The sequence below is a fragment of the Carettochelys insculpta genome, chromosome 1, assembly GCF_033958435.1.
Source record: "Carettochelys insculpta isolate YL-2023 chromosome 1, ASM3395843v1, whole genome shotgun sequence".
NCBI lineage: Eukaryota > Metazoa > Chordata > Testudines > Carettochelyidae > Carettochelys > Carettochelys insculpta.
The window spans coordinates 12,637,541-12,663,879 of NC_134137.1; the positions used below are offsets into that span (position 1 = coordinate 12,637,541).

General features: G+C 54.5%; 1 protein-coding gene across 1 annotated transcript in view; it reads left to right on the plus strand.

Moving 5' to 3' along the window:
• The first annotated feature begins 5,540 nt into the window (after positions 1-5,540).
• Positions 5,541-26,339, plus strand: part of PDE2A (phosphodiesterase 2A) — a 349,465-nt gene continuing 328,666 nt past the window's right edge. The window contains exon 1 of the mRNA XM_075018032.1: positions 5,541-5,747. Within this exon, the coding sequence (XP_074874133.1) occupies positions 5,680-5,747 (68 nt within the window). The 5' untranslated portion in view covers positions 5,541-5,679. The remainder of the gene's footprint in view (positions 5,748-26,339) is intronic.

Sequence of the window (26,339 nt, forward strand, 5' to 3'; positions counted from 1 at the left end):
CCTTGGCCTTGTCTGATACTTGGATGCTGTTCTAGCTGCTCCCTCCCACCTTCACCAGGTGTAAATGCCATGGGGGTTCACACGCCAGATCGGAAGTGAAACGCCTCTGTCCCTCCCTCTCCCTGGCATTCTGACCCACTGCAACACAATGCAGGGAACAAAGTGGGGGAAGTCGTCCGTCCAGAGCATAGGAACAGCCTCACTGGGGCAGACGTAAAGTCTATCTAGCCCAGTGTCCTGACTTCTACCAGAGGCCAATGCCAAGTGCCCCAGAGCGAGGGAGCAGAACAGGGAATCTGTAAAGGTGAGAGCTTTGTTGGACCAACTTCTATCGGGGCCAGAGACAAACTCTCAAGGATCAGAGTTCTGGTCTTCTGCAGAGCTCCAAATTTTCTCTCTTTCACCACCAGCTGCTGCTCTTATAAAAGAAATCACCTCACCCACCTAGTATGTCTTATATCCTGAGACCAACACGGTCACATCACCACCGCCTGGAACTCAGCCAGCAAACAAAACTGGGCTCAGCCACAGAGAAGATGAAGAACCATTGAGCTGCCTTGACACCACTTTAGCAGGATAGAGGGAGCCTTCACGGTGCTGAGTATCCAGCCCATGGAGCAAAATCCAGGTGGAAAAGGGAGCAAGACCAGGCTCAGAGAGTGACTCCAGCCACCACTACAATCATCAGAAGGTGCCAGTCTCTGTTTCACAGTGTGAACCTGGAGTGACTCAGCTGAAGTCAAAGGGCCAAAAACCTCAGCTGGTGGAAAGCATTGAAACTCACAGAGCTGCACTGTTTTACATCAGCCAGGGAATAGACCCAGGGGATGTTATGCTGGATTCTCACCAGTTTCAACTAAATCTTGTCCGCCCTCCCCTAGATCAGTGGTTCTCAACCAGGTGGATACTTACCCCGGGGGGGTATGCAGAGATCTCCCTGGGGGCATCTGCTTATCTAGAGATTTGCTTCATGTTACAATAGGCTGTGTAAAAAGCACTAGCAAAGTCAGCACCCTCTTGAACCCTCTTGTTTACGTAGCTGTAGAGATGGTCTGCTGACAGCTAAGTACAATATTTATATTCCAGTTGATTTATTTTACACCTATATGGTAAAACTGTGCAAGTTAGCAATTTTTCAGGAACAGTCTCCTGTGACCCTTTTATATTTTTATGTCTGATTTTATAAGCAAGTCGACGGGGTGGATTAAGACCAGGTGTGGGGCCCTGGAACAACACAGTCATGAGCCCTGCCGCCCAATATATTAAAATATTAATGTAATGTCATTCTTCATGCTTTAAAATCAATTCATGCTTATTAATACTCATGGTGCACAATAAAATTACACTTATGTTAATTTTAAAATAAGAATGACAGGACACATTTCTCTTTGCCCCATTAAAGCAAATTGTTTAAACCAAATGAGTTACGGAGCCTTGGGGCCCTTCACATCTGGGGGCTGTGATGCAACAGCCCCTTTTGCCTTTGTGTTAAGCTGCCACTGCTAATTGTTGTTAAGTGTGTATGGTGGGGTTTTATGCGAAACGTATCAGACTCCTCAAAGGGGCACGGCAGTCTGGAAGGGTTGAGAACCACTGCTTTAGATTACTGACATCCATGAGTGTGATTTAGCATTCAAATTAGGGTAGCCTCTAGAGGCCAGCCAGGTCAGACCCTGCTGCGCTCGGGGCTGTACACAACTATAGTAAATTACAGGGCCAGCCCCAGAGAACTTGCAGTCCAAGGGTATGTTTACACCAGGGGTGAGCAACTGTTTTACATCGGACCCTACTTTTCATCCCTGCAATTAACAGGGCCTCCCTCCCAACCTGTCTGATGCAATCCAAACCGATGGAAATTTCGGTTATGTTCATACAAAAACCCCAAACCTTTCAGCCCGTGTAAGACAATAAGTCTGTAGAATGTAAACACTTTATGAAGCGGTATGTAAATGTGAACACACCCACATAAAAACAGTAACAGATTTCAACATTGTTTATGAGATGGATGAGTCTGAGACCCAGCAGCTGATCACGCTCCCCTCCCCCTTATGAAATGTCATGCCGCCGCCCCCCCCCCACGTTGCACACCCTTGTCTACATGGTGATCGGAGCTGTGACTGCAGCACACGCAGACGTAGCCAGGCTAGCTGTGAATGAGCTAGCTAGCACGTGTGAGGGCAGCACATGATCTGAAGAAGTGGGTCTGTCCCACGAAAGCTGATACATTATTTTGTTAGTCTTTAAAGTGTTACCTGACTGCTGGTTTGTTTTCGCAGCCATGAAGCTGTGGTGGCATGAGCTAGCCACTCGAGGATGGGGAGAAGCATGGGAACCCCTCTTTGGAGCTCACCATTCTGCAGAGGTACTTGAGTGCCTTTGTTGGCCATTGGAGCTGGGCAGGTGGGTGGCACCAGACCAGCACAGCTCTGTGGTGGACAGGGGCCAGGGACCAATGAAGAACACCCATGTCCCGCCCGGAGCTGGGACCAGGTGCCGTTGTCCCTCTGGCCTTTTGGCTCCAGGCTGCGGAGAATTGGCTCCATCTCTCCCCTTGGGAAGTGGGCGAACAAGAGATGAGGAAACAGCAGGATGAGATCATAGCCATCATAAGGATGCAGATCGACAGCTTGTCCAGCAGAACCCAGGTAGCCAAACCATGCACCTGCTCGTGAGGCTGGGTACGGCTGGAGGAGGGGCAGGTCTCACCAGCAGACAATTGATTGTATCTGAGACATCTCTTTGGAGATCCACTGGGACTCTGGGCTCTCAGGAATGCTGACAGGGCCAGCCAGCCAGTCCCCTCCAGCAGCTAACCTGGTATGAGTGGAGAGGCGGCTTCCAGTTCTGACTGGGGCGAAAGTAACTTCACATTTTTTACAGGTACCACCCTATTGCAACCCAGGTCCCTGCGAGCTCTTTGCATACTCTCGGCTGGCTTTTGCCACAAGCTGTGCACCAGGACGCTCTGGCTGACTTTCACCTCTGGTTGCGACACACTCGGTGTCACGGGGCTGTGTGTGTTGGTGCACCCAGGTAGCTTTGTACAGATGCCTCAGTCACTATTGAGACTCCGGGGGAGGTGACGGGAAGGGGTGGATCGCAGCTAGCTTGTGTGTCTGCCTGCACTGCAATCACACCTCTGACTGCAGTGTAGACATAGGCTATAAGACAAGGCATGGCAGATGGAGGAGGGCGGGGTTGGGGTAACAGTACAAGCAGCATGTGCACTATTTTCAGTCCAGCAGGACCACTGAAATCCATCGGTGGAAGCCAGGGGACTTTCCTCCAGGGTTTTATTTGGCTCCAGGGCATGAGGAATAAATGCCTTGCAGGCCAGGCAGGCAGGCAAGACAGCTGCAGGCTGGGTCTGCTCCAGCACGGATTGCTCCAGAGCTCCAACCAGGGTGATGACAAAAGAGGCAGAAGATGGCTCAGGGTGGGGCTACCAGCCCCCCCAGCTCCCCCAGGCCTGCGCTGCACGCTCAGGGATCACACACTCCACTCACTCCCAGCGGCTGTAACAAAACAGCCAGGCTTCCCAAACCGCATGGATTAAATCACTAATGTGCACCCAGCTAATAATAGCCGGAGCCATTTCAGCAGCAGAATGCCAGGACCCACAGCGCCTGGTTCACTCCTGGCTCACAGGCTGGCCAGAGCAGGGCCCAAAGCAGAGGGGGAGACATGGGGGTCCGGGTGGGTGCCAGTCAGTGTCACACCACTAGGGTCACACAGGGCTTTGCTGGAGTCTGGGAGCTGGGGGTGGGGGCTGGTTACAGCAGCCCCGGCTGACACATGCCACGGGGCTGGCCCATGAGCCCAGTGAGTGTATAGCTGTTACACACACACCCTGATGACATCAGGTGAGGATTTGGCTCTGCTCCTGTGTAGCTCTCTCTTTCTGACTCACTCACCCAGACACACATACAATGACACCAGGCGAGGAGGTAGCCAACAGCCCAGTGAGTGCACGGAGATGTTACACAAACACACTCATTGGCACCATCTGAGCATATGGCCCACCCTGTGCCTGTGGATTTTACACACACACACACACGCATGTATGCACACACACACTGAAACCAGCCTAGGATCTGGCCCATAAGCAAAGTGGGGGTGTGTAAATATTACACAAACACACACACACTGACACTGATACCAGCCTAGGATCTGGTCTACTGGCACAGTGAGGGTGTGTAGATGTTACACAAACACACTGACACACACACACACACAAACACTAACCTAGGATCTGGCCCCTTGGCACAGTGAGGGTGTGTAGGTTACACACACACACACACACACACACACTCGCCTAGGATCTGGCCCCTTGGCACAGTGAGGGTGTGTAGGTTACACACACACACACACACACACACACACACAGAGGATCTGGCCCCATTGGCACAGTGAGGGTGTGTAGGTTACACACACACACACACGCGCGCCTAGGATCTGGCCCCTTGGCACAGTTAGGGTGTGTAGGTTACACACACACACACGCGCGCCTAGGATCTGGCCCCTTGGCACAGTTAGGGTGTGTAGGTTACACACACACACACACACACACACACACAGGATCTGGCCCCATTGGCACAGTGAGGGTGTGTAGGTTACACACACACACGCGCACGCGCCTAGGATCTGGCCCCTTGGCACAGTTAGGGTGTGTAGGTTACACACACACACACACGCCTAGGATCTGGCCCCATTGGCACAGTGAGGGTGTGTAGGTTACACACACACACACACACACACACACACACACACACACCCAGGATCTGGCCCCATTGGCACAGTGAGGGTGTGTAGGTTACACACACACACACACACACACGCCTAGGATCTGGCCCCTTGGCACAGTTAGGGTGTGTAGGTTACACACACACACACACACAGGATCTGGCCCCATTGGCACAGTGAGGGGTGTGTAGGTTACACACACACACACACACACACACACACACACAGGATCTGGCCCCATTGGCACAGTGAGGGTGTGTAGGTTACACACACACACACACGCCTAGGATCTGGACCCTTGGCACAGTTAGGGTGTGTAGGTTACACACACACACACACACACACACACACACACACACAGGATCTGGCCCCATTGGCACAGTGAGGGGTGTGTAGGTTACACACACACACACACACACACACACACACACAGAGGATCTGGCCCCATTGGCACAGTGAGGGGTGTGTAGGTTACACACACACACACACACACACACACAGAGGATCTGGCCCCATTGGCACAGTGAGGGGTGTGTAGGTTACACACACACACACACACAGGATCTGGCCCCATTGGCACAGTGAGGGGTGTGTAGGCTACACCCCGCCCCCCCCCCACCGGTCCGAGCCGCACCCCCGCCCCGGCCGTACCCCGCTGCCCGCCGCCCCGCGGGGCTCCCCCCGGCCCGGGCGCTGCAGCGGCGCGGCCGGGCCGGGGCAGCCCGAGCGGGTCCCGCTCCCCCTCCCGCGCCCGCCCAGCGCCCGCCCACCCCGCCTGCTCGGGCGAGCTGCGCTCGGCTCGGTGACGGCTCCGCTCCCCGCCGCCGCAGCCGCAGCCCGGGCCGGCAGGCGGGAGAAGGGCGCCCGGACCTTCGGCAGCAGCGCCCCCGGCCCCGCCTGCTCCTCCTGGCCGGGCGGGCGAGAGGATGAGGAGCCATGGGCCAGGCTTGCGGCCACTCCATCCTCTGCCGGAGCCAGCCCTACCAGCCGGCCGCGTCTGACATGTGAGTGCCGCCTGCGGGGCGTGCGGGGCGGCGGAGGGAGCAGAGGCTGGGAGCCAGCGGGGGGAAGGAGGAGGGGGAAAAGTTCTGCCTGGCTCCCGGCCCGGGAGGGGAGAAGACACCAAGCCCCCGGGGCCAGCTCCCCTGGGGTCTGGCCAGCCCCTGCCCCCTGCTGCGGGCGCCTGCAATAGCTGGAGCCCTTGCTGCTGCCAGCTGGGTGCGGGCAGGCAGAACCAGGGCAGAGCGTGCTGCCCTGTGACATCCCCCGGGGGGCCGGGCTGAGTGGGTGGCGAGGGAGCAGGCCCAGGGGAAAGGGTTGCTTCCCAGGCTGCTCCTGTCTTGGGCCTGTATGCAGCGGCCCGGAGCACCCAGTGGGGCAGCGGAGCAAGACCGGCCCCCCACCCCCCTCCGCTGCCTCAGTTTCCCCTGAGTTGCTTTGGCCTGGCAACTCAGCCTTGTGGGGAGGGAGCGAGGGGGTAGCTCCCAGCACAGCATGGGAGTGTGGCTGGGGCAGGCGAGCCGTTTCCCAGGGAGCCCCTGGAGGAATGTTGGGCTCCTTTTGTAAAGGAGAGTGTGTGTGTGTTTGTGTGTGCGTGTGCGAGCACACGTGCAGGGAGGAGGGGGAGAACTTCGCACTGACAGCTACAACTCTCCCTGTACCACTGACATGGGAAGCAGTGTCCTTCCCAAGCCACAGGAGCGCCGACACTGGTACGGCTGCACCTGTCAACTCCCTCCCTGCAGGTGCTGCATTCTGCCTCTGGAGCCAGTGTTTCCCTGCAGGGACTCCACGGGAGGACCCCTGGGTAGTGGGGTACTGGCCTGGGGGCGTGGAGCATTTCAGGTGCTGGGACGGTTGGCCGGACCCGAACTGTTTACAGCCTTCATGTAGGTGCAACGTGCCTCATTGGGTACCTGACCGGGATTCATCAGCGAGTTTCGTCCTTGGGTTGGATCATTAGCATCCCCGGCCTGGGCTGGGCGTTGGTGTGATTTGTGGTGGAACAAACGGGTGCAAAACTGCCCTTGTAAGCCGGGGAGGAGGCTGCCTGGTTCAGCCTGCCATCTCCGGGTCAGGGTCAGTGGAGGGCCTGCTGCCTCCTCGGGTGGCTTTTCCGCTGCCATCTGCCAGCAATAGCCGGCAAGCGTCCTCCTGGTGCCCCGGGGCTGGGGGCGCGGGGCAGGGACACTGTGTTTTGATTGGGTTCCTTTGTTTGCCCGCGTAAGTCACCAACAGTCAGACAATAGCTGAACAGTGTCAGCCCGTGCAGTGAGGCCCGTTCCAGACCTGCTGGTTATTAAACAGCAGCCTTCTGCTTGGACGTGATCCCCCAAACATCCCCTTTCCCGAGGTGCCCATGCAAACCCCCCCTGGCCAGCTGCTGATCTCTTCAGGCCTTGTCTTAACCCTGCTGGCCCTGGGGCCAGCCAGAATTCCTATTTCCCCTGGGGGGAGGCGTTTGTCCAGCCGTTCCCCTGGTTCCTTGGTTGCTGGCACGTTTCCTGCCCACCCACGGGCACAGAGGGTCGTTGCTATGCCTTGCGGATGTCGCAAGCAGGGAGAAACTGAGAAGTGAAACCTCCGCCTGTTGCAGGGAGAAGCCACAGCTCCCCTCTTCCCCCAGAGCTGATTTGCATCTGAAAGCCAACGGCAGCAGCGGGGTGCAGCTCCTGGCGAGCCTGCAGGCTCTTGGAGCAGCGCCCAGCAAGCTGGGGGATCCACGTTGCTCTCTGGGTAAGAGGACCGTACAAAGAAGCTGCCCTTGGCCTTTCCCCAGCACCCTCCAGCCTTGCCGCTGTGTGCAGCAGGCAGCCCAGAGCCGTCCGTGGCACGAGGGCACCAGCCGTAGCAAGCCCAGCCCAGCTGGAAACAGGGAGTGGAGAGGTGCCCTGCAAGGCACTCTGCAGCAGTGGGGGGAGATCTGCGGGCACTTGCTTCCCACCAGGAGCAGGCCCCACTGGGGAGCTCCGTGTCTCCTGAGCTGCCTGCCCCAGCTGGGATGCCAGCACTCCCCCTTGGAGCCAGCAGGGGGCTCACTCCACCCTGCTGGTCCATCACAACCACCCCCAGGCCTTCAGGGCAGAGCCTGCGGTGGGGACCCAGAGGCCCTCTGTGCGGTGGGACGGCGAGTGACGGGCACAGCTAGCGGATGGTGTGCTGGCCGCACCCGTCTCTGGGCAGCACGGAACACCGCTTGGACTGGGGCTGCCTCTGCTGTGACCGCTCCGGGGACGCCCTTCAGCCAGCCCTTTCCCTAGGAGCTACAGGGGGCAGGTCTCCAGTGGAGCAGGTGCCCCATTGGGACCGACTCTCCTTCTATATGCACAGGCACTGGTGCCAGCACACCCTCTCCAGCCCCCCAGGTGCAGTGGGCATGGATGAGTAACTGGGAAGCTGGTGCTTTCCCTCCTGATCCATGCACTCCTGGAGCCCTCCTCTCCCCATGCAGGCTTCCAGCTGTAGATTGCAAACACAAGCTGAGGCACCCATGCACTACCAATGGGGAAACTGAGGCACGGGGCAGTGAGCGGCCCTGCCCCAGGTTGCCCAGCGGGCCAGTGTCAGAGCTGGGACCACAACTCGTGTCTGCTGTCTGGAGCCTTCTCCCTACATGACCATCGCAGACGCAGGTGCAGGGTGGGAGCTGGATCACCAGTGCTGCCTGGCCTTGCGGGAAGTACGTCAGTGGCGTGATATGCCGCTCATTGGTGGTTTGCTTTGGGCTTAGAGCACAGACCAAGAAGTCAGGGCTCCTGGCTCTGCTCTGGATCGCAGGACGGTGCTGCTAACCTTCCTGCAGGGATGTGGAGCTCTCAGTAAGGCTGGTAATGTGAGCGCTGTCATCCCCTTACTCGGTGGCAGCGTTCCCTATAAGCTGAGTGCTTGGGTGGCCGCCCGGGGAAGATTCAGGTGTGGCCCAGCAGATTAGCAGAGCATCCGCAGCCATGGGTTTCTATTGGTGGTGCACATCTGTACATGCCTTGGTGCACATAACAAAATGTATTCCGCCCTGGATGGGAAAAATTAGTGGCAACACTGTCTGGTGGGCGCCATGGAAGGCTTGTTAGCATGGGCAGGGGATGGTCACAGGCAAGCATTGTGTGATGGAGCCAATGCCAGGCAGAGAGATGGGGGCAGGAAAAAGGAGGCTTAAGTGCATTTTTTTTTTATCACTGGTGCAAACAGGGCTGGATTGAAGCACACTGACCTCCCTGGCTGGGGAGAATTGATGGGGAAGGACCAGAGATGTTTAGCTGCTGCCTCAAAGCATTCCCATGAGGGCTGAGCTCAACACAGCCCTATGTCACGGGTAGGGAAACTGCAGTAAAGAAGTGAAGTGACTCGCCCAAGGCTGCATAGGAAATCAGTGGCAGAATCTGGGTTAGCCCTCCATTCTCTTGGCTTCCAAACCCAGATTTATTTGTTCATCCTGAGTGGCACCGGGCACCAGGATGAGCCCACTCACAGAAGAGATTCAGAGGTTTTTAAGGCAAAAGGACATAGTGCCATCTGCTCTGACCTCCTGAACAGCTGCAGCCAGGGACCGTCACCCCTGCATCAAGCCCAACAGCCTGTGGCTCAGCTGGTGCAGAGTATATGAAAGATGCCATGTCTTGATTTTTCAGTCTTCCTGTGATGGAGCTTCAGCCGTGGCCGCGAGGGTTAACTGGCCCAGTTAGTTTCCAGATCGGGCACAAGGACCCTCTGAAGGGCAAATGATTTCTCTGGGCGTTTCTTCTTAGTGAAGCAGCCTCCCCTTCTCTGGCTTCAGGGGCAGTAACAGGGCAGAGAACTGATTCCCCCATTGCCTGGGGCTTTGTGGTCTGTGCAGTGCCAGCACTCTGATGAGGCAGTGCTTTACTGTCACTGCAGAGGGGTGTAAGTGGTCACACAAGGTAACAGCACTGGAGAACTGCTCCCCTGCCCCCCACTTTTCCACCGTATTCCTGTCTCTGGGTAAGTCAAGCTGCAGTTCAGGGCGCTATAGCTGGTTGCTATGACGGCTGGGTGAGTGTTTGGTCTCACTGACAGGTAGACACGGTTAGACGCAGCTGTGGGTTGCAGCCCTTCTATGGTACTTCTGCAGGTCTGATCAGCACCATGTCTCAGCACCTCACAGTCATTAATGCGTGTTTCCTCATGCCCTTCTGGAGTCAGGACAGGGCTGTTATCCTCATTACTCAGATGGGAAACCGAGGCACTGGACAATTCAGGATTGGCCTAATATCATGCAGGAAGCACATGGCATAACCCTGAACCCAGAGGTCTCATGTCCTAGACTAGCGCTCTAACCACTGCACCATCCTGCCTCTCAGGAGCATGGCCCAGTGAGTGACTTTCAGTCCTGGAGAGATTAAACAGCCTCTGCTGTCATTTATCCCCGTGCCAATCTGTGGCACCGCCACTGAATTCAGTAACATTACTCTGCCAGTGCCTTGAAGATACAGAGTCCAGCCTGACCCTGCATATCTGGAAGTCAAGCTGCATGGGAAGCCACATTTCCCCCCTGGTGGCGCTCCGTGGGTGACTCCAGGGAGGACTGGAGAGTAGAAACCAAATAACTAAGGGCACAGAGAATGCCCCAAGCTTTAGAGCTGAACTGCTGCTCACTCTGGCGCTTGTCGCATCTTTTGGGGGCAGCTCAACACCTCTGCATGACAGAAGTTTTGTCGATCAATTGCCCGTGTGGACGTTGCCAAAGTGGGTCAGAAGCAGAATCAGGCTTGGGACACGCAGGGCCCAGTTCATCTCTGTTCTGCACCAGGTGCGGTCATTGGCAGTCCAGCCAAAGGCCTGCGAAGGAGGGTGACTCCCTCCCTGTACTGCAGATAGATCCCAGGGCCTTCCTGAGGCTTCGTACAGCAAACACCTGCAACTATCCCTACAGCCAGGGGTGGGGGGAGAGACCTGTCAGTCAACAGCTGTGTACACAGGACAGCGTGACTGCCATATCTAGCCCTCCACGTCGCAGAGGGGTTTGTAACAAGCTCAGAGTGCAAATCTGCTGCAGGCCAGTGGGGAAAGGCTGCAGCGTTTCCTGGAGCCGAAGCAACCCCCTATCCTCTGTGCGACCCTTTCCAGCCTGGCTGGTGCGAGTGGGTGGGATGTATCCAGCAGCCTATGAGCTTGGGTGGGGATGGGGGTGGGGAGCTGTCCATGAACAGCTCTCATCACGTTTCACCCCAATGCTCATTGAATGCCAGCCCTGCACTTCCCGAGGGAGATCCGGAGCCAAGCTTTTCTCTGTCCTGAGCTCAGGGAGACATCCCAAATTGACCTTCGCTCTGAGACCCATTGCATAGACTTCCTGTGCAGCCTTTCTCCACTCTGAGACCCATTGCATAGACTTCCTAGACAGGCTCCTCTCTAGCACCGCCTCCCTGCCAGGGCAGGACTGGCTCAGCAGGGCTTTGCGCAGCCTGTTTGGGAACGGCTCATCTCATCATTCTGAGGGACGGGTGCTTACTTGTGCCAATGCTCCAGAGCCTATTGTCACCTGCTTCTCAATCCCTGAGGCTGCTGAGGGATGATTCAGCCTCTGGTGTTAGTTAGAGCAGCCTTGGGGGTGCTCTAACTGATGCTGACTGGTAAAGGCCACTTCTGATTTGTCACCACCCTGTGGTGCTAGGAATGGGAACTGACATCATTGGAAAAGGGAACTGGCCATCTTTCAAAGAGCTACGTGCTTGCTTCCAGCCCTGGATGCAGCCAGCTTTAAAGTCTCTTATGTAGCAGTGAAAGTAACATAACATTTCTTATAGGTACCATCTTATGGCAACCCAGGTCCTGGCCAGCTCTTTAAAGAGCTCCCCACTGGGTTTTGCCTCAGCTCAGCCAGATCTTGCTGGAGCTGTATACCAGGGCAACCAGCTTACTCTCACCACTGCTCTGATGCCTAAGAAAGTCTGTGATGGAATGAAGGGGGCAGTCCCCAGGCCCTGTGCCCCAGCCACAGTCAGAGTGGGCCTCACCCACAAAAGTTCCTTACCAAATACATACATTTAAGGTGCTACAGGACTGCTTGTTTCTTGCTCAGTAGGGAGAACAGGAAGTTCATTATCAGAGGGAGAGCTGTGTTAGTCTGGATCTGCAAAAGCAATGAGGGATCCTGTGGCACCCAGATCCAGTGGGTCTTTGCCCACGAAAGCTCATGCTCATACGTTTCTGTTAGTCTATAAGGTGCCACAGGACCCCTCATTATTTTTGCAGGAAGTTTATTAGGCGACAGGGACACAGCATAGAACAGACTTGTCAGCACAGAAACCAGAAGCCGTCAGTACAATCCTCCTTGGGTAGAGGGGCCCAGAGGGGGTCCCCAAGCCAAGACCCTGGTACTCCTCCCTCCCCCTCCACCCAGACCAGACTGCCCCACTCAACAGCCCAGTTCCAATTCACACCAGCCAGGCCCCTCCTCCCTCCTTTGTCCTGTTTCCCAGGAAGAAAGGTGTCACCTGGTTGCCTAGGTTACAAAGGCCAGGGAGGGCCATTGCCTAGGTGCCAGAAGTCATCACAGCGAATCTCCCCTCACCACTGCGCACTAATGCTGCGCCTAGGGAAACCAAGGCACCCACCTGGCATTACTACAGGACAGTAGGAAACACACACAACCCAGCCTGGGGAATAAAGTCCCCCCAATCCCCACTTCATCGCAAAACCACACGGCGTTCTTGAGCCGATTCTTCAGTACTAGCTGCAGAATATGTGGTGTCACTTGTGGCTGCTCTGCAACCCTGAGCACATTGTTGGCGCCTTGCAAATAACAAATCATCAGAAGAATAATCAAATGTAGGACATTAATGGAATTAATCCCATTGTGTCTGCCGATTGCTGGCCAGACACTACAGCAGATGCTGTCAGTTCGTATAGGCTCTGCTCCATTGGACGTGACTATATCCTTCAGCCAGCAGTCAGTCAGGGTGGGGAATTTTACCACCTGAGCCAAAAATGACATGGATGAGCTGGCGGGAAAGATGCCACAGCTGGACATGACTGCCTCCTTCCCAGCACAGGGCAGCATGCATAGTGTAAGCAAGTGCCCCAGCTAATGGCTGTTCCATAAGAGAACAGCCTACTACTGCTGGCTGCTGTCACAGAGGGTGGGGGTCCCCAGGCCCTGCACCCCACCTGCAGGCAGATGAGACTCTCACTCAGCAGGGAGAACAGAAGGTTATTGGGCGACAGGGACACAGCGTAGAACAGACTTATCAGCACAGAAACCAGAAGCCGTCAGTACAATCCACGTTGGCGAGAGGGGCCCAGAGGGGTCCCCGAGCCAGGCTCTGGTCCTCCTCCCTCCCTCTCCAGCCAGACCAGACTGCCCCACTCAACAGCCCAGTTCCAATTCACACCAGCCAGGCCCCTCCTCCCTCCTGTGTCCTATTTCCCGGGGGAAGAAAAGTATCACCTGGTTGCCTAGGTGACAAAGAGCATGGAGGGCCATTCTGTATATGGGAGAAGTCATCCCCCCCAGATGTCCATCACCAGCTCTGATGCCCTGCTGAGGGAAACTGAGGCACCCACCTCAGGTTACTCCTGGACAGTGGGAAACACATGCAACCCAGCCAGGGGAATAAAATCCTCTCCCCTGGCCCCAGCCACTTCATCATAGCTGCTGAGGGAGCTGTTTCATTGGCTCAAGTTGGAGGGCAGAGCTTTAGTGCTGACAGCCCAAGCTGCCAGTCTGGTTGCTGACTCTTGCTGGGAACCGTTGTGTGAGCACATGCTGAGGGAACCCCCCCAGGGGGAATTGTTTTTTTTCCCTGGGAAGCAGTGAATGATCTAAAATGCATTTCCAGGAATGCCCGATGCTTCTCAAGCCAGTCTGTCTCTTCTCGCTCTTTCACCACTGCTAGAGTTTTGCCTGTCTCTTTCCAGGCTCCCACGTGGCTTGCTGATAGCTCGGCTGGTCATGAGCCAGAAACATGGGCGTGTTGGAGCATGGAGGAGGAAGCTGTCCTGGGACTCTGGAGCAGTCCAGCCCTCCCCTACAAAGGGCTGAGCTGGGCTACTTAACGGATGGAGCTGCTATACGAGGTGGCTGGGGTGGGGGGGAACCCTTTGAATGACTCTTCCCACCAGGGCTGTGACTGTTGATGCTGCTGCATCAGCAAAGGAAACGGTTAAGCTAAGCAAAGCAGGAACTGGGCTACTTTGAGATAGACCGGAGAAAACACTGCACTGCTAGGCACCAGATCACAGCATCCTCTTTGCAATAGGAATGGGCCCCCATAACCCTTAAATTTTGGGGTGTTATTTGCTCTCCGTCCAGACAAGAACCCCCTAGTTTGCAACAGGCTGACCCCAAAACCCTGCACCTAGGTCCTTTGGGGGTCTTCAAAACCCAGATACAAAATTTTGCCCCTTGAGATCCTGTTTAAACAGTGCATGCACAGTGTCCTTGCAAGTACCAGAGCTATGCCCTGGATAAAAGACACATGCCAGTTCTGTGAAGCAGGACAGGGAACCAGCTCAGGAAGTGGGAAGCCTGCCTGCAACTCAGGCTAGTGGAAGGAAATCGAATAGAGCAACATGTATTCTCTGCCACACCCACCTAGTTCTTACTATGGAACATGCGACGGAGGCAGAGGAGGTAAGGACAGCTCTGTAAAGCTCTCTGGGCTACAGCTGACAGGCTGCTGCCTGTGCGTGTCCCAGACTGAGGTGGATCTCAGCTGAAATGTTGCCGTGATTTCAGACCTCGCAGCTCACCCAACAGCCGGCTTCTTTACGAGCCGTTTGAAACATACCCCGTGCAGCTGGGGGACGTAGCCCAGAATGAATATTTAGAGAAAATATTTAGAGAAATAGTTTATGCTGGTGTGGATTTCCTCTCTTGTTGTGGTCGTCATCATCAAACATCAATAACCGTGGGCTCAGCACCCATGGTGTCTGATGCCTCTCTCACTATTTCCTTCTATCTTTCCCTGTCCAGTGCAGAGTGGCTTAGTTTCTGTAGACCAGCTCCGCACCAATCTACTATATCATCTACCCATTCTCTGTGGGGTCTGCTTCTCCTATTCGAACCGTCCGTTAAGCCCAATACCAGGGTCTTGACTTTTCGTTCGTCGTTCATTCTGCAAATACGCCCGAATAGGTGTAACTTGCGTTTTATAACCTTCTGCAGCTGTATCTTCCTCTATAATTCCTCATTGGTGACCTTCTGCATCCATCCTCTTCTCAGAATCTTTCTATAACAACTCCTTTCGAATGCCAATATTGGTCTTTCCGTACCTCACCCTAAATGCACAATGAAAACCCACCGCACCAGGGTTCTGTCTTTTGCTCTGACCTGGTGGGTCACTTTGGGCAGGTCATTGCCCTTCCCTGTGCCTCAGTTTCCCCTTTGGCTTGGCTAATTAGACCGGCAGCTCCTTTGGGGAAGGGGCTATCTTTTATTATGGGCTTCTCTCCAAAACAGGCACTGCGGCACTGCCGCTGTAGCGTAGGCATTCACTACAGCAACAGAAAGGGGTTCTTCTGTCGATCTAGCAGTGTTAGCTAGGGGAGTAGATTGACTTCATTATGTCACACTGGGGCGTGATTTTTTTCACACGCTGGAGTGACATAGTCGTGTAAACTAGGCCTGTGCATCCATTGTCTAGCACGATGGGGCCCTGAGCTGAGCAGCGGGGGCCTCTAGGTGCTATTATGTGTAATAATAACCGTTCTTATCACCAACCCCCCAGACTCAAGCCAAGGACGGAGCAAGGAAATACTGTTCAGCCTATTAGCAGCCAGCCAGGCCGTTAAATAGGCCCTTATTTGCTTGCACTTTTCGGCTGGGTGACTCAGAAGACACCGTGGAGTTATTTATAATGAACAGCTGGGATGCTAAGACTGCTTAAGAGTTTTATTTTTCTCGTGCTGTTATAAGCGACGGGCCGAAAGCAGCTGCACTTACTTCCACCAAGGCTGAAATCGGGACTGGCCCCACAGTGACCTTCCAGGGCTAATCATGGGGATAGCAGCAGCTCCAGTGAGAGCTGGCTCCTCTATAGCCCTTTTCATTCAGATGTAAGTCCGATGGATGCGGGTTGTCAGCAGCGGGGAATGAATGGGCAACCTTTAGGCCTAAAACCACATGCTCTACTGCATTAGCTAAAATAAGCTGCACGACAGCTAAGGCTGTAGGGGAGACATCACTCTCCTTTGTCTGTGATCCCAGGGCCTTTGGGGTTACACATAGATCACAACCTGCTTTTCAAAGGAGGTTAGCCTATGAGCCCTGTGTTGCAGAGGGGGAAACTGAGGCACAGAGCAGGACCCAAGCTCATCTTGCAGCTAGTGGCCAAGCCAGGAAGAGAACCCCAGGTTTGCTGAGTCCTAGTCCAGCCCACTGTCTGCTGGGTTTGCACAGCACAAGGAGGGCTAAGGGATTCCAGTCTTCCTGTTAAAAGCAGTGTTATTCCAGTGATTGTGTCCCTTTACTGCAGTGTGGGGGGTGGGGTTAAAGCAGCAACTGGGCAAGGCTACACCAGAGCCAGACTGGTGGGGTGACGCTGCAGTTTAGGACTGCACCGCCGCCTTGAACAGGTCAAAGGAAATATACCGAACCCCTGATTGTCCCCTGGAACTCACTGCCACAAGATACCACCGAGGCCAAGAGATTGCGAGGAGTCACATAAGAAGGGATTGGCTGTTGCTGTGGGTGATCAAATAGTCCCCTCTGTTACCAGGGCTGACAGAACAGCTAGCAGGGAGAGAAACCTCGGTACGTCAGCGCATAGGCTCTGCACCGGTAGCTGGGGGTGTCAGAGCTCTCAGGCAGCTCCATCATGTCTCTGTTTGAATCTCTGCGAAGAGTAAACGACCCCTTCACCATGTGGGGAAACTGAGGCACACACACGCGTCAAAGGAAACATGTGCACGTTGTCACACGGGGTTAGAAAGAGCCGAACAAGACAGGCCCCGTGTGCTAGAGCAACGCCATATTCCTCAGGTGGAACAGGGCCCAGCCTACCAGAGCTGCCACAGCTCGCGCTAAAGGGCTACACCCGCAGCTTGAAGCTGCAGCTGACACCCTGCTTTGCTGGGCCTGCCATTCAAGGGGCCCACAGCTCACACTGGCTGTAGTTCCAGTGCTCCTTGGCAAACTGTTCTTCCTCCTGACAGCCTTCCCCATCAGCGAACCCTCGCTGTGGCTTCGTTTCATCCCAGCAGCACTCAGAGCCACCCCCCATGCCCTCCACCAGCCCAGAGCAACCCCCCCTTCTTCCTTATGGCTGCGTCCCTCCCGCCCTGCGTAGAAGGGCATCAGAACGGCAGACCCCCGTGGAGGCTGCCACGTTTAATTTAAACAGCGGCGCTTTCGGCGGCCCAAGGCAAGAGAAGTGCAGGGATTAGAGCAAGGAAATGAGGCCAGTTGCAAACAAACTGCTCACGTGGGATTAGCTGGGGGGCTTGTCACAGAATTCCATGTTCCGGGCGCCGGACAGCGAGCGGCGAACGCAGGCGGGAGGGATGGGGGAGATGGATTTGGGAGATCCAGGGGAGCTGGCAGGGCGGTTGGATGGTTCAGGCTCCAGACTGGATCAGAGGGTGTCTAGATGCCTGGCTGTGTCATAGATGCCATCTGGGGATCCAGTCAGCCAGGCCGGAGCAGCTGGGCTCGCCTCCGTTCATAAAGAGACCGAGTGGCTCCCACTGATGGCAGGGTGGCCTAGTGGCTAGGTCCCCCTTGCCGGGGCCTGGGTCTTCAGCCCCCACCCAAGAGGCTAATGGATAAGCTTGGGGAGTAGCCTGAGAATCTAGCTTCCCCTCCAGTGGGAGAGGGGCTTGCGGGGGGGCTCCCCTCTTTGTGTCTGGGGGAGGGTCTGCCCTCCAGGTATCCCCTCTGGCTTGGGCCCTGCTACCTCAGAGCCAGCTCTTAGCTATCAGCCCTGAACTGGGCTGGCTTCCCTCCTTTTATGTGCCCCCAGGCCTGACACTGGCTGCAGGTGAACCGGGGTGGGGCTGACTGGGCACACAGGCCCTGTTTAACCCCCACCTTGCCTGGTCTTCCTCACCCACCCTTACAGGACATAAAATACAGCCCTGCTGGTGGGGCTGACAGCCGCCATGGGCCCCACAGCAAGGCTGGAGGGGGCCTGGCTTTGTGCCCCCGGAATGGGCAGGACCTAGGGCAGTCAGTCCTTAGTGCCACGGTGCTCCCGCCTGGCCCCAGCCCCGTCCTCGCCATGTGGAGCAGCAGCCAAAGTAGCAGCAATGGCAGCCGGAGCTCTGGGCCTATCTGAAATGCCCAGCCCCAGAGCAACTGCTCCTCCCACCTGTCAGTGGGCCTGCTCCCTGCAACGCACCCGCCGCGCTTAAAGCCCTTCGACCACACAGGAGGGAAGCTGTCGTGGGCAGGGTGCTAGCTGAGGAGCTGGGAGGCCTGGACTCGACTCCCTGCTTGGCATCAGACTTTGGGCAGATTATTCAGGGAAGGTCTAACACAGCAGCCGGGGCTGCAATTTCCAGCTTTGATGGACCTGTGTCTGCTCCAGTCATGCTCCTAGGGCTGGAAGCTACCTCAGGAGATCATCGAGTCCAGGCGCCTGCCAAAGCAGGACCAACCCCAACTAAATCCTCCCAGCCAGGACTTTGTCAAGCCAGGAATTAAAAACCTCTCAGGCCAGAGAGTTCACCCCTCTGTGGGCAAACCACTGCAGTGCTTCACCACCCTCCCAGGGACACTGCTTTTCCTAATACGCAACCTGTCCTGCTGTGTGGAGCAGAAACCTTGAGACCAATAAAGACAACTGTCAAAAAATCCAGAAGTTTATTAGTCACGGCCTCCGTAAAATCCTACGGATCCACAGGCCAGAGACCAGGCAACTGACTCACCAACTTCCTGCCGAAGAAGAAATCAGGAAGAGAAGATGGCGATGGATTGGATGTAGCCTCAGAAAACCAACCCCCAGCATCACAAGGCAAGCCACAAGTTGGAACCCGGAAGGAGAAAGGGAAAAGAGGGCGCCCCAGAAACATCCGGCACAGAGACCTGAGGCAGACACTCAAAAGATGGGATACACCTGGTCAGAGCAAGAAAAGATCACCCAGGACAGGGGACGCTGGCGAACAGTCGTCAATGGCCTGTGCTCCAAGTGTCGGAGTGGAAGAGGCTTATTAGTACTGCTAATATCCAACCCAGTGTGCTAAAAAGAGCAGCAGCCTCCTCCAGCCATGCTGGGTACAATCCCCCTGCCTGACCCCTGGGTACATGGTGAGATGGACAGCCCATGCAGACATGACTACCTGCTATTCTCAGCGCGCCTGCCCATCGGAGCGCACACTGGGGACCTGGATCTGAGCTGAACTTTTATCTCCCCATTGCAGTGTAGACATATCCTTAATGTCTGTGCCTGTTTCCCAAGTGCCAATGGGACAACAGCCCTTCCTTAACTTTCCTAGCTCTGGGCAGAGGGGTAGCTCAGTGGTTTGAGCATTGACCTGCTAAACCCCAGGTTGTGAGCTCCATCCTTGAGAAGGTCATTTAGGGATTGGGTCAGATAGATGCCAGGGATGGTGCTTGGCCCTGCCAAGAGGGCAGGGAACTGGGCTACATGACAGTCCCTTCCAGTTCTAGGAGATGCACATCTCTGATTATTATACAGCCCCAGGGGAGTTGGAAGTCTCTGCACACAAAGGATTCTGCCCTGCCAGGCACTAGCACAGTCCAGATTTGTATCTCACTGATACCTGAAACAGACTCCAGTGTCCGATCGCGCTGTGGGGCTGCCACAAATGGGCTTTAAATACTATTGAAACCCTCCCGGCAGCAGCACCTTCTTAAATGGAAGAAGTAGGGGGGGGCACCCTGACATAAAAAATCACAGCAGACAGGACACATCCAGCAGTTAAGGGGGATGCTGAGTCCCGAAAAGTCTTTCATCTCCTTATTCACGCCGAGCGACAACACAAATGTTGCTATTTATTGTCGGTTACACTAGGCAAGCCATTGTGTCCCTGCCCCGTCACTGTCTGTGCACTGCCCTCGTTTGCTCGCCCGGTTGAGTGCGGACAGGCTTTGCTGTATGGGGACAGTGGCCATGCATGCTCCTATGCTGCACTGAACAGAGGATGCAGGACACACAACCTCCTTTGATGGGAACCATCTCCGTGGTGCCGTGCGCCCTTTTGGGTATGGCCTTTTCAGCGGGAGCTGAGCAGGGCTCCTCTCATTTCTCCCATCCATAGTGGGGGGGACTAAAGTTTTTTCTGTGCACGAAGGCATGTGCGGATGTGCACCTCCAGTGGGCACGCACGGTGGTGGCACTGGGTGCCCTGCTAATCAGCTGGGCAGCACGAGAATTTCTCCTGGGCGGCTGCCCAAGCACTCGCTTGCAGGCAACACTGGAGCTGAGCTCCTTTCAGGAGCAGACCTGGACTCCTGCTTTGGGAATGGGAAGGTATAATGCAGGCTCCCAGGGCAGCCCGTGAATTATGAGTGCACATGCTCTGCCCCACTCGGGTGGTTGTAGAGTATCTACGGAGGTGCCGGCAGACAGGCTAAAACCCAGAGCCTTCAGCTCTAGTACCACTGGATGGAAGGTTGGCTGAAGGTAGTGTTAGGCTTTTATCTTCTTTGCAGACCAGCCGCAGATGGGAGACAGAATCACAGTCGCTTTGGAAAGCCTGGCAAATGTAGGAAGTCCCAGGCAGGCTGGGACAGGTCGATGGCAATGGCCTGGAGAGCTGGCTGGCGACCTATGCCACTGATTCTCTGCATGACCTTGGGCAAGTCACTTCATCTCACCAGGCCTTGTCAGAGAATGAGGGCATAATGATTCTGTTGTTTCTATTCAGCTGGCCAGGTCTTTGTACAGGGACTGGCTCTCATGAAGAATTTCTATAGTGCCCAGCACAACAGGCCAATAGTGACGTAACAGAGTCTGGAGTACAAATATCCCATAGTTACATACAAAACAAAAAAGGTGTCAAGTAGCAAAAAAGCCAAGAACAGAACACCCCTGGTCATTACCTACAGCCCCCAACTCAAACCTCTGCAACACATCATTAACGACCTACAACCTATCCTTAATCAGGATGCCACACTCCAGAAGGCCCTAGGTGACAGGCCTGTTCTTTCCTATAGACAATCTCCCAACCTTATGAGGATTCTCACTAGCAACCACAGGCTATACCACAATACTAACAATCCTGGATCTTTTCCTTGCAACAAGGCCCATTGCCAATTTAGTCCACATATCTGTTCTGGAGATATCATCACTGGACCTAACCACGTTAATTACAGAATCATGGGCACATTCTCCTGTTCCTCAGCTAACATCATATATGCCATCATGTGCCAAGAATGCCCACACACCATGTATATAGGACAGACTGCAAACACTCTTGGACAAAGAATGAATGGACACAAAACAGACGTCAAAAAACTCCTAACTCACAATTGTTAGCCAGCACTTTAATGGAGTGGGCCATTCTGTTAACGACCTGAAAGCCTGTGTTTTGCTGAAAAGGAACATTAACAATCGTTGACAGAGGGAGTGCTCAGAACTGTCATTTATACTCAAATTCAAGACATTAACATGTGGTTTGAACCACGACAGCAATTACCTGGCCCATTATAAGGACTCTTTTACATACTTTATCTAACTCTTAACTTCCCCACCCCACGCTCCCCTCCTGCCGCCCCTCTGCTCTTCTGATTTGCCAACTTTGATAACAATTTTTCTGATTTGCCAACCTTGATAACCATTTTTGGACCTCTGTGCTTTATATATTGAGTCTGTTCTGGTATGGCTATGGTCTGAAGAACTGGGTCTGTCCCATGAAAGCTCATCACCTAATAAATTATTTTGTCAGTCTTTTAAGTGCTACTGGACTGCTTTTTTGTTTCAATAGAATACAGATAACATGGCTATCTCTCTGGCATTATTACATACACAGTTCCTCTATGTGGTACTTCACTGGCCCCCATGGCTGTCATGTCCCCATTGTTAATGCATTTAGCCTGGCAACAGCCCTGTGAGAGGGTCACGCGGGGGCTCTGAGGCACAGGAAGGAGCAGAAGCCAGTTCTCCCAAACCCTAATCTAGAGCATGGAGCATTGGGCCTTCCTTCCTCACACACTGTGTGCCAGCACTTTGCTAATGGAGGAGGGAAGGCCAGGTGCTTGAGTCAAGGCGCTCACCCAACCTAGCCACAGATGGAGCTTGGGGAGGGGAAAAATAGCAGGGGCTGGTGCCACAAGTCACTTTCCAGCATTCCCTGTCAGCTGAGTGCTTGGACAGCCACCCATAAGGAAGTCAGGTGCTGCCCAGCTCATTAGCAGAGTGCCCCCAGCCGGCAGCGTGTGTTTCTGGGTGGTACACATTTGCACATGCCTCAGTGCACAGAAAAAATTATTCCACACAAGAGGGAAAGAATTAGCGGGAACCTTGGCTTTGACGCATGCAGGCAGCAGGGCAGGGTGGTCTTTAAGAGGAGACAGGAGAGGGTCTGTGTGGACAAACTCAGGCCAGCAGCATGGTGCATTGTGGCAGGTCTGTAGAAGAAGCACAGGAGTGTCTGTGGGACAGAAATGTTGGGCGGGTGTGACGTTATTGGATTTTCAAGTGAACATGTTACATTGCTACAAACTTCTGTAACATGTTACATTGTAACAAACATTGTTACAAAGCTCTGTTCTGTGTTGGTCCCATATCTTGTGCAAAGTGGGCCGGGGAGGTGTCTCCTGAAAGCTTACAGTACACCAATTCTGTTTTTACTGCTCGTACACATGTATTGTCTTTATATCTGGAGTTCTAAGGATTGGCTCTGTACTTGTGTTTGTCGTTTCTGGGAGACCTCAAGGGGAGGTTTGGCAGCCTGTCTTGAAAGTGTTCCTAGTCAAGTGAAGCCCTGCTTGACAGACAAAGGCTACGTCTACACGTGCACGCTACATCGAAATAGCTTATTTCGATGTAGAGACATAGAAATGATGAATAACGTCTACACGTCCTCCAGGGCTGGCAACGTCGACGTTCAACTTCGACGTTGGGAAGCACCACATTGAAATAGGCGCTGCGAGGGAACGTCTACACGTCAAAGTAGCACACATCGAAATGAGGGTGCCAGGCACAGCTGCAGACAGGGTCACAGGGCGGACTCAACAGCAAGCCACTCCCTTAAAGGGCCCCTCCCAGACACAGTTGCACTAAACAGCACAAGATCCACAGAGCCGACAACTGGTTGCAGACCCTGTGCATGCAGCATGGATCCCCAGCTGCCGCAGCAGCAGCCAGAAGCCCTGGGCTAAGGGCTGCTGTACATGGTGACCATAGAGCCCCGCAGGGGCTGGAGAGAGAGCGTCTCTCAACCCCTCAGCTGATGGCCACCATGGCGGACCCCGCTATTTCGATGTTGCGGGACGCGGATTGGCTACACGTGCCCTACTTCAACGTTCAACTTCGAAGTAGGGCGCTATTCCCATCCCCTCATGGGGTTAGCAACTTCGAAATCTCGCCGCCTAACGTCGATTTCAACTTCGAAATAGCGCCCAACACGTGTAGCCGTGACGGGCGCTATTTCGAAGTTGGTGCCGCTACTTCGAAGTAGCGGGCACGTGTAGACACAGCCAAAGAGCGTTATCAGGTTCCAATCAACGTCTGAGGAGTTCGGCTGTGACCCTGCCATCCAGCAGCCAGGCAATGGCTGATTGCTTACCTGCCATGTCATCTTGGAGGTGCTTCCACACAAGGAGAACAATGGAATTTGCTCCCCATGAGCCAGGGTGTAAAGGGGGCCCTGAGAGCTCCTCATTTGTCTCCAATCCACTCATCACTTCAGGAGCATCTTTGTTATGAACTGAGCCTGGAGGGACAGCTGACCCATCCCAAGAAAGGATGGAGTTCAGAGCTAGCAGCCTACTCCACCGCTGCTGCGTGTCTGCCTCGAGAGCTTTGTGATTGGTGTGTGTAATTTGATTGCTCTAAGAACCTCCCTCTCACCCTAGTCTGTCCTTTTTATTAATAAACCTTAAGATTTTAGTTGCTAACAGACTGGTGCAACGTGCTCTGGTGGGTAAGATCTGAGTAGACATTGACCTGGGGATGGGGCTGATCCTTTGGGACTGGAAGAACCTGTTTGGCTTTGGTGAGATTGGTTTACATAAACCTCCCAGCTGTGTAAGAAGAGGACTGAGTCCGGCCCAGGAGAAGCTTAAGTGTGCAAGGGAACTGCTTGTGTGACTTCTTGCTGGGCAGTGTGGTGAACAGAAGTGCTCTGTGTGACTGGTTTCGTGCCTTGTAGCGGAGGACCACCAGTCTGAGGCTATAAATAGCCCTGTTCGAAGCAATTTCCCCTGCTTTGGCCCTTGCAGCAGTGCCTAGAAAAACCTCCCATATTACAGTGGGCAGAAAAAACTGGGAGTTGCCGGCAGAGGGTGATGGAGAGCATGGCAGGAGCAGAGGAGAAACAGGAGGGCAGAGTTCCATGCTGCTTTGAGGCTAGGACCTGGACTTGAAATCTGATGCAAGAGCAGACAGAGACCTGTAACACCTCGGCTGTGTTCTGTCTGCTCCGGGTTTGTTTCTCCTGCACAGTCATTAAAATCTCCTCCCGAGAGTCCCAGGAGCATCACCCAGCAGCATTTTCCGGGAGTTGTGTTTCACATCACGGCCCCTCTGGCTGACAGGCGCTTTTAACAAGCTCCTCTGGGTTGCACCGGGGTGGTTGGGATTTGCAGACAGGTGGCTGCTCTGTCCTCATCAGTGGCTCATTTCTGTTTCCGGTCGAGGGAGGCTGGGTGGTGAGCTCTGAAATCCTGCAGCACTCGTTAGAGAGCCACTCTCTGTAAGATCATCTCTCGACTCCTAACACGCTGGCACCTACCCTGCCACTCACTGGCTAGTACAGCGAACGATGTGCACTCTTCCCTTTAAAGAACAAGGCCTTTGCATGCCTAGGTTAAAGATCCGTGGGACAGGTCAGAGGTTCTCAGCCACGTGCCCAGCAGTGGATGGGGAGCCAAGGGACTTGGGCTCTAGCCCTGGCTCTGCCCCTGGCTTGCAGGATGTATGTTTGTTGTCTCCTCCAAGGGAAATTGTGGCTGTCACTATGCCAGGGAGCTGGCCTGATTTCCCTGTGCTGCCAGGTGGCCTCCGTCACTCTGAGTAGCTTATGGATAATAGTGGGGTTGTCCTCCCACCACTTCTGCAAGAGTGCTGTTATTCCATTTGTTTTGCAGATGGGGAAACCAAGACACACAATAATTAAGGGGTGGAATTTTCAGAATTCCCCCCCTGCTTTCAGGCACCAAAATAAGCAGTCGGATGTCAACCGAAGAGTCTGTGATAAAAGAGCCTGGTTCTTGAGAGGCCCAATCCAGTGTCTCAACAGGGACTGTCACATCTCATGCATCTGACGAAGCAGGTCTTTGCCCACAGAAGCTTATGCTTCAAAATATCTATTAGTCTATAAGGTGCCTCAGGACTTCTTGGCTATGTCTACACGTGAAGCCAACATCGAAATAGCTTATTTCGATGTAGCAACATTGGCTATTTCGATGAGTAACATCTACACGTCCTCCAGGGCTGGCAACGTCGATGTTCAACTTCGACGTTGCGCAGCACCACATCGAAATAAGTGCTGCGAGGGAACGTCTACACGCACACATCGAAATAAGGGTGCCAGGCACAGCTGCAGAAAGGGTCACAGGGTGGACTCAACAGCAAGCCGCTCCCTTAAAGGGCCCCTCCCAGACACAGTTGCACTTAACAACACAAGATACACAGAGCCTACAACTGGTTGCAGACCCTGTGCCTGCAGCATGGATCCCCAGCTGCCGCAGCAGCAGCCAGAAGCCCTGGGCTAAGGGCTGCTGCCCATGGTGACCATAGAGCCCCGCAGGGGCTGGAGAGAGAGCGTCTCTCAACCCCTCAGCTGATGGCCGCCATGGTGGACCCCTCTATTTCAATGTTGCGGGACGCGCAACGACTACACGGTCCCTACGTCGACGTTGAACGTCGAAGTAGGGCGCTATTCCTATCCCCTCATGGGGTTAGCGACTTCGATGTCTCGCCGCCTAATGTCGAAGTTAACTTCGAAATAGCGCCCAACACGTGTAGCCGTGACGGGCGCTATTTCGAAGTTAGTGCCGCTACTTCGAAGTAGCATGCACGTGTAGACACGGCTCTTGTTGGCATCTAATAATGTATCAGCTTATGTTCAGGAGTCATGGGAGCTGGGATCAGGGCCACCAGGAAAATCTTGATCCAGGCCCAGGTTCCAATTCAGCTGGTCCACGGAGTTTGGTGCTGTTCAATTCTGAAGCCCAGCTGGGCGAGGCGCCTTGGTCGGAAAATGAGGCAGGCTCTGGACTGCAAGGCTCCGAGCTTCTGCTGACATGACCACAGTCCGTGGCTGAGTCGTGGTGCAGCGAATGCACTGCTGTAATCAAAACGCACTCGTTATTCCTGTCCTGTTAAGTCTGCGACTCCTCCACTGCAACTTGACACCCTGTTAACGGTGTGGTCATCAGGGACTCCGACTCATTAGCTTCCATGGTATCATTTGATCGCACTAGCTGCATTTCTACCCCTGTTTCCTGCCCACCCCAGCCAGTAACTGCTGCTTTGGCTCCGTACACCTGGCCCTGAACAGAGAACTAA